Source organism: Aspergillus pseudotamarii (assembly GCF_009193445.1).
Source record: "Aspergillus pseudotamarii strain CBS 117625 unplaced genomic scaffold BDV38scaffold_72, whole genome shotgun sequence".
Lineage (NCBI taxonomy): Eukaryota > Fungi > Ascomycota > Eurotiomycetes > Eurotiales > Aspergillaceae > Aspergillus > Aspergillus pseudotamarii.
In genome coordinates, this window is record NW_022475086.1 from 131,726 (window position 1) to 143,628 (window position 11,903).

Below are 11,903 nucleotides of genomic sequence, written 5' to 3' on the forward strand. Positions count from 1 at the left end.
TCTGATACAATCAAATACTCTATATGATTATGGTAATGAAGTAGTAATAGACTAAATGGGTAGTAGTAGATGGCTCCTGACAACTCTCCAGGAAATCAACACCGTTCAAAAACACGATACAGACCCTTCAAATCAGCTACCTCAACAACACCCCGAAGAAGTCGGTTCGTCGCAACCAGACGAGATCGAAGCGCCGGGAAAACCACATGTTCCAGCATCCGAGCTATCTGTAATCGACGATCCCTAATGAGTTCATCTTCTGTATCTATATTTGGGGATTCCTCGTTCCCATCATTTTCCGTTGGTGGCGGAGGGGGCGGTAATTGCTCTGGTGTATAGAATGCCGCGAGCTCCCGCAAGAACGTGCGGAAGCAGTCTTCCTCATTTGTCCAGTCGACATAAGGACCAAGCCGAAGGAGGAACCGGGGCAGCTTTCCCAAGCACGGGAGATAGCCTTTAAGTAAGAGTGGGAGGGAGAGCAATTCACCTTCTGCAGAGATCTTGAGGGAGAAATACTCATCGAGCATCTCGCGTCTGTCTATGAGTGCTCTGGTGACTAGGTCTGGTGCGTTGTCGAAGATTTCATTTTTCTCGTTTTCTTCGCTTGACTTAGCTTTTCGGCTGCTGGGGACTTCTCGTTCGGCGTCAGCTGCGATCTGGAGGAGATCGATGAGCTTCGGTGGTGGGTCTAGTTTTATGACGCCGAAGTTGCCGAAGTCTGTGAGGCCGATTTGGTAGAAGAACTCGTTGCAGAACATCCCATAGTCGACGAGGTAGAGTTTCACTCCTGATTGGATGGCTGTTATGCGTCGTCGCTCGTCGACGAGGCCTACGTAGGTGTGGGAGGCAATGGTTTCCGTCAGGGTGTTATGCATTGCGCTGCGGACACTTGCCCGTAAGTTCTTCACGGATGTGAGGGCGATCCGAAGTGGTTCGCGATCGGTGGTTTCGTATTGCAGTCCTTCGTCTAGGACGCTAGAGGTTGTTTCCGCTTCTGCAGTGTTGAGAACTGCGGGTGACAGCATGGAGGTGATTTTGCGTACTTTGGAGTCTGTGCGAACCAGATTATGTTCGTATGGCTTCTTCATTGTTGCAGGCGTTTTAGGAGTACGTCCTTCAGCGTCTGTTGACTCGGGGTCGCGAGGCGCCGGCTCCATCGTTATAACACCAGGAAGAAGCGTTTGTGTCAAGAAAGTTCGGCTTGAGTCAACCTGGGTAAGATTTGACTTGATCTCCTGGCATATACACTCGATGATCTCATCTTCATTTAAGAAATTGACTTCGCGCTTTGTTGGATGGACATTCACATCCACGCGATGCGGTTCGATTTCCAGGTCGATATAGGCAAATGGGTGTCCGCCTTTGGGCAAGAAACTCGAGTATGTCTGCTCAATTGCTCGTTTTACTGCCGTGGACTCCACAGAGCGGTGGTTGATGAAAAGAAGGATAACGGTCCGTTTGACATGGTAATTCGCGTTTGTGACATAGCCAGAAGAGCGGAATCCTAGCTTTTGGTCCTCAGCCTTGAATTCGACAAGTTCGTTGGCCACTGCGCTTCCGTGAATCTGACGAATTCTGTCGATGGTATTGGCAGCTACCGGCGTTGAGATGCTTACGCCAGAGTCGCCGTGTTTGCGGCAGGAGAACGCCACGCCGGAGCAATGTACGGCGTAACGACCAACAACATCCAGTATCTTGGCATATTCCTCACTCGCTGAACGGAATGCTCGTCGCCGCGTCGGGACATTGTAAAAAAGGTCCTCGACCTGATCAAATTAGTTGCAGTTGCAGCAGCTGATAAAGTTGGCTTTCCGCTCACAGTTATTTGAGTGCCACCTCGTCCAGCTGTGGCTTTGGGGGCAGCAGGTTGCCCAGGTTTTGGAGGAATAAGCTTTCCATCACTGTAATGTGCTCTCCAGGCACAACTTGAGCTAGCAGTTTTGGTAGTTACGGTGAGATGAGCTATATGGCTGATACTAGCTAATGCCTCGCCACGGAAACCGTACGTACCAATGGATGATAAATCTTCGAACTGTTTTAACTTCGAGGTAGTGAACCTTTCACAGAGAATGGGCAGGTCATCCCGCTTTGTTAAATTAGTGATCGCTTTGTGTACCAATGCTGACGGATTTGACTCACGTCTATGCCGTGGCCATTGTCTGTGATCTGAAGCAGTTTCAGTCCACCATCTTTTACAAGAATTTCGAGCGACGTTGAGCCAGCGTCAACTGCATTCTCGATCAATTCTTTCAAAGCGTGCATAGGAGCTACTATAATCTCCCCAGCGGCGATCTTATTCACAACATCGGGATCAAGAGCCTAGTCGCGTCATTAGTTGGATATGTCGAGACATGGCTCAGGCTGTTGGAACTGACTCTGATTCTTTTAGGTTTTTTCGAAGCTTCATCTTCTTCAGCAGCCCGTTTGGTGCCACGAGGCTCTGGGACATCCACGTCCATTTCAGGATCCATGGTTCTCGAATGGAGCTGTACTTATCGATAAGTTCTATTGTTGTCTATCAGCACGGCTTTACTCAATTTGCTTAGGAAGCCAACACCATGCGCACCGATGAGAAAGAGGCGACTATGGCCTTGACGCGACGTGGGCTTGGCGATTAATGATATTTCTGTAGAATCAATACCAATTGTTTCTGTTGCTTTAAAAATATCAATATTGAGCCGATTTATCACGTTGGAAACAAAGCGGTGGAGTAAATCATGTGTCTGTTCTGGACTTAAGTAATCTGCCATGAATTTAAACCATTTAATTTAATTTTAATTGTTTTCTCGCGCACTCCCGCAACCGTCTCAACTATGCGCAACCGCCCCTACTTTAATTTGATGTCAACAACCAAAACATCTTTTCTTCTCCTCTACACCCCCACAGTCAAATGCCATACTTGAATCTAACAGCTCCCCCGGAGCTATTATATACATGCGCAAACTATGCTAACTACCAAGAGGCCGTTTCTGGCTGATGAAGAGTTGGGGAAGAAGGACGACGACCATCGACCACGGAAACCTTCGCATTTCTGGCGCTCGTCAAAACGATGGAAGTTACCACGACTGCGGCGGATTATATTGGGAGTTACCGCATTGTATATGGTATATCTCTTCTTTAGAAATATGCCCACCGATCTTTCGCCTGCTCCGGAGCGGTTTAGCCCTTCACTTGCAGAAACGCGACAGAGAGCTGGAATGCCATGGTCCCCTCCCGCACCATCGCCCGCCATCCCTCAACGAGGCCCTCCTCCACGGGATGAGTTTGCGCCTGAAGGAAATCTTTATTATGAGGGAAGCATCCATTTCCACTCGCTTGGTAAAACTTTGTATAGATTTCGCAAATTACCAGGTGCCCATGCATTGCCTACCAGTCGTGCAGTTGTCTTCGCTGGTGCGAGTTTGAGGAGCATCTCTGATCTTCTTCCTCTCGCTTGTAAAATGGCTAATGAAAGAGCCAATGAAGTCCATTTTGTGCTTATGGGGAGGGATGACGTCTCGATTGAAGGTATTAAGCACGTGAATGGCATCATCGATGATAGTGACTGTCCTGTCTATTGGCATGGTATGTTTAGACATTCCTCTCGCACTCTGCGAAATAGCTTGCTGAGGCTTAGCTTGTAGATGGTCGGGTAGATTACGCGCAGTGGTCAACGGATGTCCAAATGGAGAGGGCTGTTGCCTCCGGGTTAACCTACGTGCACGCTTATCTATCTCCCCAAGCCGTGATCACACAAGGCGAGTCCTCGGAAGAAGTGTTTTTCTTACACGGTATTGAGAAGAAGGCTCGAGAGCTCGGGACCGTCCATATCGTGCTTCCCACCGCGGCTAGGGATATTATGTGGATCTCTTCCTTGGATAGTCACTCTCTTCAAGGTATTTATATAGATCGATTTCGACTATTTTGATGTATGTGATGTCAGGACTAACACAGAATCAATCTATAGCGTGGAATGATGTGCGCATCGAGGTGCTGATCAAAGCTCCTACCGAGTCCTCAGGGTCTTTCATCAGACTAATTCGATCTCTGAAAGATGCGGACTACCTTGAGTCAGCCCCCGGCCTGACTATCGAGTTGCCCCATGATGTGGATCCGCAACTTCTACAGTTTCTGAGGACAATGAAATGGCCCTCTAGCGCCTCGAACAAGGTCACTCTCCGCCGACGTGTGCGACATGGCGTCTTGGATGCGGCTGAAGCTTCTTTGAGAACTGCGGAAGCTTTCTACCCCCAGGATCCAAACATGACCCATGTGCTTATGCTTTCTCCACAAACAGAGTTATCTGCTTCTTTTTACCACTACCTAAAGCATACTGTGTTGAAATACAAATACTCGGCAAGCGCGGGACAGATGGAATCTGATTTACTTGGAATATCTTTAGAGCTTCCGTCCTCGCTTCCTACTAACGATGAATCACACAACTTCCCAATTCCTGATACACGTCGCTTCTCGGGCTTAGATGAAAGAGAGACCATGCCTGTCGCCTTGGGACAGGTTCCGAACAGCAACGCGGCGCTATATTTCGGAGACAAATGGGTCGAATTCCAGTCTTTTCTTTCTGAACGGCTTGCCAAGGAAGAGACTTTGTCGCACGAGAAGGTCATTTCAGAGAGATACCCAGCTGTTATGGAGTACTTACTAGAATTCATGCGTGCAAAAGACTACTATTTACTCTATCCAGCTGCTAGGAGCACCCAGACTCTAGCAACTGTTCATACTGACTTATTTCAGCCCCCAGAAGAATACTCCGAAGAAAGCTGGGCCAAGCCCACCAAGCCTGACAACGCTGACAATTGATCTAATTGAACGCGGAAAAGTCTCTTGAGTGCCCATGAACATCTTCTTACTTTATGGGACCTGATAACAACTCAATCGATCACATCGCCCATTGGGGCAGCTCGGCTACGTAACTCTAATAATCTAAACCGCTGGTTCCTCCGCTATTCTATGAGATGTCTTCAACATGCCGTCCATTTCAGGGGCATTTGGGGCATTCCCTTAATTGCATGAGGCTTAAACTTCATAGCCCTAGTGTGAGATGTTGTTTTCACGTTTTACAAGATGATCCTACCTGGGGGACGTCTGAGTTTTTGAACGATATAGTACGTGCCTGGAATCGAAGATCAATTTGAAGATACGAAGTCTGCGTGAGTGACAAGGAAAAATGATGGATGATTATGTGCATGATACTAGTACTAGTAGCTTCGACACCTGCATCACGCTCATTGAGGTGCCTCTAATCAACCCTCGTTGAAGAGTGACGGCTCGAAACGCAGCAAGTTCGTTTATATTCTACGTTTCCTTTTTTACCAGAGCCGCAAAAGGCTCCTCGCAATTAGCCATAATGATGGCCTTTATCTCAATACCAGTTCTACACTGTACCTCATTATCTATAGTTTAAGTCTATGCCGTCTACTATAAGCGGTAGCAAATGTAGTACTCCCTACTAGTATGTAAGTAAGAATTTCTTGGCGGAACCGGTCTTACATAATCAGGCGGTAGCTCCACCCGCAGCGCAACGCAATGGCGATGAGCGACAGCTCTCTCTCTGCTTCCATCAACAAGCTCACCCTCCCGTCTCTGCCCCATCGCTCGTCGTGCAGAGGCTTGTTCTACTATAATTATTTGTTTTTCTCACACTCGACACTTCCTGTCTTTGATTCATAAGCTCCAAAATTTCTCGATAGCACATAGATATACTTTGACGCCAGTTACCCGTCAGAATGGCGAAAGAAGGCGAGCGGTCAGCTCCCGCCGACAAGGGCAAAGGCAAGGTTGATGATGTGAAGGACCTGCCCGGGGCGAAGAAGGCCCCGACTGATGAGAAGCAACAAGCCGATGGAAAGAAGAAGGATGAAGAGCCCAAGGAAGGTATGTTGTGGTCTTGAGTCAAAACCACTTGTGTGCACCGGACAATCTTCCGACCTATGCGGATGTTAACTGGGCGAATCATCTAGAAGAGCTAAGTGAGGAGGATCAGCAGCTGAAAAATGAGCTGGAGATGCTCGTAGAGAGATTAAAGGTATGGTTCTTTAACCTAGGCCTAAGATATGCTGAACGATGACGTTAACGTGCCCGCTTTGTATCTAGGAACCCGATACCTCCCTTTACGGTCCCGCTTTAGACGCCATTAAGAATTTTATTAAGACTTCAACCTCTTCGATGACAGCTGTTCCCAAGCCTCTCAAGTTCCTCCGACCACACTACGATGAGCTTACGGAAGTCTATGAGAAATGGTCCGCTGGCTCGGTTAAGGTTGGTTTCTCTTTCCTGGCATGGTCCGCATGGGGACTAATCGTACATTGATACAATCCAGGACTCCTTGGCCGATATGCTTTCCGTGCTCGGAATGACTTATGGAGATGAGGAGAAACTCGAGACACTGAAGTACCGGCTGTTGACGAAGTCGGAGGACCTTGGTTCTTGGGGCCACGAATACATTAGACATCTGGCATTGGAAATCGGTCAAGAATACCAAAACAGGTTAAACGCTGAGAAGGGTGTACAGGACTTGATCGATCTTGCGCTGTCTCTTGTCCCGTACTTCTTGAGCCATAATGCCGAAGCTGATGCCGTTGACCTTTTGAGTGAGCTCGAAATTATCGAAGAGATCCCGCGCTTCTTGGACGAGAACACATACTCGAGAGTCTGTCTATATATGGTTTCCATGGTCAATCTCCTCACATATCCTGAAGACCAGCAGTTCCTCCGAACGGCCCACGAAATCTATGTCCGCTACAAGGAATTCACCAAGGCAGTTGTTCTCGCCATCCGTTTGAACGACACCGACCTTATTAAGAGCGATATCAATGCCACCTCGGATAGGTCACTGAAGAAACAGATGGCTTTCCTTGTTGCTAGACAACAAATATGGCTGGACATGCCTGATGAGGAGGAAGACCAGTCTTTCATGGACTGCCTTAACAATACCTTAATCCCCAGTCACTTCAAATCTCTCGGAAAGGAGCTCAACATTCTCGACCCCAAGATGCCAGAAGATATTTACAAAACGCACTTGGAAAGCAGCCGCGGAGCTGGCTTGACTAACGTCGACTCTGCGCGCCACAATCTCGCCAGCGCCTTTGTCAACTCATTTGCCAACGCTGGATTTGGAAATGACAAGATGATGCTGGTTGAGGGTGATAAAGGCCCATGGGTCTGGAAGACGAAGGACGATGGCATGTTGTCGACAACGGCTTCAATGGGTATGCTAATGCACAGGGATGTCGATGTCGGTCTTGACAAGATCGACAAATTCACGTATGCCACGGAAGATCAGATCAAGGCCGGTGCACTACTGTCTATTGGTATCCTAAACTCGGGTGTCCGGTTGGATTCCGATCCTGCTCTGGCGCTCCTGAGCGATCCCGATAACCTGGAAGCTAAGAACGTGCCGATGAGAGTTGCATCTATCATGGGTCTTGGTTTGGCTTATGCTGGATCTAATAAGGAGGAACTCCTCGATGTTCTGCTTCCAATTGTCGAGGATGTGTCGCTTGATATGCAACTATCTGCGATGGCTGCCGTCGCCTTGGGTTTGATTTTCGTTGGTTCCTCCAACCATCAAGTTAGCGAGGCAATTGCCACGACCCTGATGGATGAGGAGCGCCAGAAGCAGCTCAAGAACAAGTGGACGCGCTTCATGGCTCTTGGTCTGGCGCTTCTTTACTTCGGCCGCCAAGAAGAGGTTGATGTCATTCTTGATATTCTCAAAGCCGTGGACCACCCTATGGCTAAGCCCACATCTGTACTAGCCTCCGTTTGCGCGTGGGCTGGAACAGGTACAGTCCTCAAGCTGCAGGAACTCCTTCACATCTGCAACGACATCATTGAAGAGAGCGATGAAAACAAGGGCGACGAGCTTGTTCAGTCATACGCTGTGTTAGGTCTATCGTTAATTGCTATGGGTGAGGAAGTCGGTCAAGACATGATTCTTAGACAATTTGGCCATTTGATGCATTACGGCGCGAGCAACATCCGCAAGGCCGTTCCCCTTGCTATGGGTTTGATTACCCCTAGCAACCCACAGATGAAGGTGTATGACACCTTGTCGCGTTATAGCCACGATAACGACAATGACGTTGCCATCAACGCAATTTTCGCCATGGGTCTTTGCGGTGCTGGTACCAACAATGCTCGTTTGGCACAGCTACTTAGACAGTTGGCCAGTTACTACCACCGTGACCAGAACTCCCTCTTCATGGTCCGCATTGCCCAAGGTCTCCTGCATATGGGCAAGGGCACCATGACATTAAATCCTTTCCACACTGATCGCCAGGTCCTCTCTCGTGTCTCGGCTGCCGGTCTGCTCACAGTCCTCGTGTCTATGATCGACGCCAAACAATTCATCCTTGCAGAACACCACTACCTACTCTATTTCCTTATCACCGCCATGTATCCTCGCTTCCTTGTTACACTCGACGAGGACCTACAACCCCTCACCGTGAATGTGCGAGTGGGACAGGCTGTGGATGTTGTTGGACAGGCTGGACGTCCTAAGACCATCACTGGCTGGCAAACACAAAGTACCCCAGTCCTTCTTGCATACGGCGAAAGAGCAGAGCTTGAGGATGAGCAGTATATCCCTCTCAGCAGCACACTCGAGGGGTTGGTCATTCTCCGCAAAGTAAGTTCACCCTCTACTCCTGCATGGATAACAACGTAACTAACAGGCTTCGTTACAGAATCCCAATTGGGAGGGGGAGCAGAGTACTGCTTAAGAAGTGATATACTGTTTTTTCTATAAATTATGCGGGTTTAGTCGAGTGCAGGAAGACACAGCCGGCGCTCTGATATGATTTGGTCTAATGTATTCAGCACGAGTCGGAAAATAACATGCATTGTTTTCCATGATTAAGCCATGGTTTTGTATCTGGTTTAGATTTTGGTGGAGGTAGAGTACGGGTCACCGAGCTTATACTGAGTATAACCCATAACCCATCTTTTGCACTGAACCTGATAGTAAGCCCTGCGTACAAAACAAATATGACTAGGATAGAGCTAGATTAACGGTGGGTGTAGCCATCCATTCCACCTATTATTCCGGATTCTGGATGGGCAAATTGTAGCTCACTGCCCTCGAGGTCCCCAAAAAAGGTTGAATTATACTCCCGGAAAGGAAAGTAGGGCATAGGGCAAGGGGGGGCCTCCTGTCACTTTTTCTCCATCCAGGTCCGCGGCATCTCTCAGTATGCAGCTTGCGGTTTAAGAAGGTCACTGGTTCTGTTGTCCTAGGCTTCGGTGACTATAGACAATCATGAAGCTCGATGCAAAGGCGATTCGTTACCTCACTTCTGAGGATTTCCGTGTTCTCTCTGCGGTATGCCCCTCATCACCCCCGCGATTTCTTGCCGTTTTGGTAGCTTGTTGTCTGACAGCTAACAAAAGACATTTTTAGGTTGAGACTGGAAGTAGGAACCATGAAGTTGTCCCGACCCCTTTGATCGCAAATATCTCGGGTCTCCGAGGTGGTAGTGGTGTAAACCGAGCTATTTCGAATCTGGCCAAAACCAATCTTATTGCGAAGGTGAAGAATGCTAAATGTACGTCGTCGATTGCGCACTTTCTTTCGTCATGTCTCTAGAATACATGCTAATTGTCACTGTTTCTATAGACGACGGATATCGTCTTACCTACGGTGGCCTCGATTATTTAGCGCTCAACGCTCACCAAAAGCAAAAATGCATCTACTCCGTCGGAAACCAAATCGGCGTCGGAAAGGAATCAGACATTATCGTGGTTGCGAATCATCAGGGAACACAGCGCATTCTCAAGATCCATCGTCTCGGTCGCATTTCTTTTCGAACAGTCAAAACTAACCGAGACTACCTACGACACCGCCAAACTGGCTCGTGGATGTATATGTCGCGCTTGGCGGCGATGAAGGAATATGCCTTCATGAAGGCACTTGGAGAGAACGGATTCTCAGTGCCAGAGCCTATCGCACAGAACAGACACACGATTGTCATGAGTCTCATTGACGCCTTCCCACTACGCCAGATCTCGACGGTTCCGAACCCAGCCCTCTTGTACTCAGAACTTATGGATACGATCATGAGCCTGGCTCGGTATGGGTTGATCCATGGTGATTTTAACGAATTCAATATCCTCATCAAAGAAGAGGAGGACCCCAATGCGAAGGGCAAAGCCCCAGCAGATGCAGAGAACGACGAGAACATCCGGCTGGTTCCGGTCATCATTGATTTCCCGCAGATGGTATCGATTGATCACGCCAATGCAGAGATGTACTTTGACCGTGATGTGAACTGTATCAAGCGTTACTTCCAGCGGAAGTTCCGCTATGTGAGCGATGAGCCAGGCCCGTTCTTCGCTGATGCTAAGAAGCAACTTCGTGAGAACCCTGGAAAGCGGCTGGACGTTGAAGTTGAAGCATCCGGGTTCTCAAGGAAGATGGCTCGTGAACTGGAAGCATACATGAAGGAGGTCGGCACCAATGAAGAAGAAGAGCGAGGAAGCGATGATGAAGAGGATCATTCGGGGTCGGAGGATGAAGCCGAGGACGACGTGAACGCAGATGAAGAGAGCGGTGCCGAAAATTTGAAGGAGTCTGAGCCTGATGCGGTCGACGAGGGTTCTCGACGACTGGGCGAATTGCACGTTTCCTAGACATGAAAAGCCGCAAGGAGTTTAATGAGTAAATTTAGATGATAGTAATGACCATTATGAGCGTTTAAAGACTAAATTGCTCGAGTGTGCTTCGGCAGTATTTAAAATCAGTAATCCTTAGAGATCTAGATATCTTTCTCTTTGCTCTTCTCTTTATTTACTCTTAACTCACTATTAAGTTTTCTGATAATTTCTTATTCTAAATCTTTTTGGTTTTATCCTTTACTACTCCGTACAGTAAATCTACTTTAAATCCGTTGGCCAACACCACTACGGCAAGCGACGCGGCCACACGCGCAACTTTGCGAAAGTTCCGCCGACCCTAAAGCCCGAACAATATCAAGTTCTCCTCGGCCAAAACCGACCCAAAGCCCCAACGGCACCAAACCACCCAATACCATCCATTGGGCGCGCAAACAAACGGCAAAATGGTTCGCAGATTCTCCAAGTTCCCCAAGAAGCCCGCAGACTGGGTGGCCCCGTCGGCGCCGCTGTCCATGCGGAAACAGGTCTTCCTGTAAGTTGCAGCCAGCACACACATATACCGCTTCAACCCAAAGAGAGAGAGAGAGAGAGAGAGAGAATCCACAATGAGAAGCAATGCGTTTCTAATCCTGATTGTACCCAGCCCCGACTTCACAATCGCTCTCATCCGCACACCGTTTCTCCCCCCGCGATACGCTTCCTTCTATGTCCCGCTGAACTTCAACAAATTGGATATGCGCGACTACCTGAAACACCTGTATGGGGTTGATGTGCTCTCTGTGAGGAGTTACGTTGAGCAGCAGAAGGTCACTCGCCTTCGTCCTTTGGGTAAATTCGGATACGGGAAATTGAGGAGACCTATGTCGAAGAAGAAGATGACGGTTGAGATGAAGACTCCATTTGTTTGGCCTGAGGCACCGGCTGATATGACTCCGTATGTTTTCTTTTTCTTGCCCCCCTTCTTTTCTTTTGGTTTTTGTTTGGGTTTGTTTACGTGCTGGAGTGGGTGATATGGGCTAACGAGGGGGTTGTATCAATTGTAGATGGGAGTACGAGCAGTTCCACAAGGCGGCCAAATACCAGAACGATATCCAAGATAAGCAACGACCGGACGCGGGTATGAAGGCAAACACGGATGAGCATGATGCTTACGCCGAGGAAGCGAAGAAGCTGCTGGACGGCTCGAAACCCTGGAGACCTACTTGGCAGGCTTTGGGTCTTAGCTATGATCGGATGGGACTTGGCAAGAGCTCGACTAGCTCATGAATGGTTTCCAGATCGTGACTGTTTCT

General features: G+C 48.5%; 5 protein-coding genes across 5 annotated transcripts; 4 read left to right on the forward strand and 1 right to left on the reverse strand.

The window, feature by feature from the left end:
• Positions 1–25: 25 nt before the first annotated feature.
• Positions 26–2,637, reverse strand: BDV38DRAFT_296465 (mismatch repair ATPase MLH1). Its single transcript, XM_032062934.1, has 4 exons — positions 2,376–2,637; positions 2,140–2,319; positions 1,820–2,086; positions 26–1,766 (listed from the first exon to the last, which is right to left on the reverse strand). Exons 1-4 carry the CDS (start codon positions 2,469–2,471, stop codon positions 96–98), a joined length of 2,214 nt encoding a protein of 737 aa, XP_031909149.1. The 5' UTR covers positions 2,472–2,637; the 3' UTR covers positions 26–95.
• A 169-nt stretch (positions 2,638–2,806) lies between these two features.
• BDV38DRAFT_195915 (uncharacterized protein) lies at positions 2,807–4,922 on the forward strand. The gene is made up of 3 exons (XM_032052347.1): positions 2,807–3,564; positions 3,624–3,875; positions 3,947–4,922. Exons 1-3 carry the CDS (start codon positions 2,946–2,948, stop codon positions 4,795–4,797), a joined length of 1,722 nt encoding a protein of 573 aa, XP_031909150.1. The 5' UTR covers positions 2,807–2,945; the 3' UTR covers positions 4,798–4,922.
• Positions 4,923–5,498: 576 nt separating this feature from the next.
• BDV38DRAFT_259604 (proteasome regulatory particle base subunit RPN1) lies at positions 5,499–8,981 on the forward strand. Its single transcript, XM_032055841.1, has 5 exons — positions 5,499–5,871; positions 5,958–6,022; positions 6,091–6,255; positions 6,317–8,626; positions 8,685–8,981. Exons 1-5 carry the CDS (start codon positions 5,724–5,726, stop codon positions 8,718–8,720), a joined length of 2,724 nt encoding a protein of 907 aa, XP_031909151.1. The 5' UTR covers positions 5,499–5,723; the 3' UTR covers positions 8,721–8,981.
• Positions 8,982–9,159: 178 nt separating this feature from the next.
• BDV38DRAFT_259607 (protein kinase RIO2) lies at positions 9,160–10,716 on the forward strand. Its single transcript, XM_032055842.1, has 3 exons — positions 9,160–9,319; positions 9,398–9,542; positions 9,614–10,716. The coding sequence occupies exons 1-3, from the start codon at positions 9,257–9,259 to the stop codon at positions 10,624–10,626; spliced, it is 1,221 nt and encodes a 406-aa protein (XP_031909152.1). The 5' UTR covers positions 9,160–9,256; the 3' UTR covers positions 10,627–10,716.
• Positions 10,717–10,872: 156 nt separating this feature from the next.
• BDV38DRAFT_195947 (mitochondrial 54S ribosomal protein uL23m) lies at positions 10,873–11,902 on the forward strand. Its single transcript, XM_032052348.1, has 3 exons — positions 10,873–11,143; positions 11,255–11,545; positions 11,655–11,902. The coding sequence occupies exons 1-3, from the start codon at positions 11,055–11,057 to the stop codon at positions 11,875–11,877; spliced, it is 603 nt and encodes a 200-aa protein (XP_031909153.1). The 5' UTR covers positions 10,873–11,054; the 3' UTR covers positions 11,878–11,902.
• The last annotated feature ends 1 nt before the right edge of the window (position 11,903 follows it).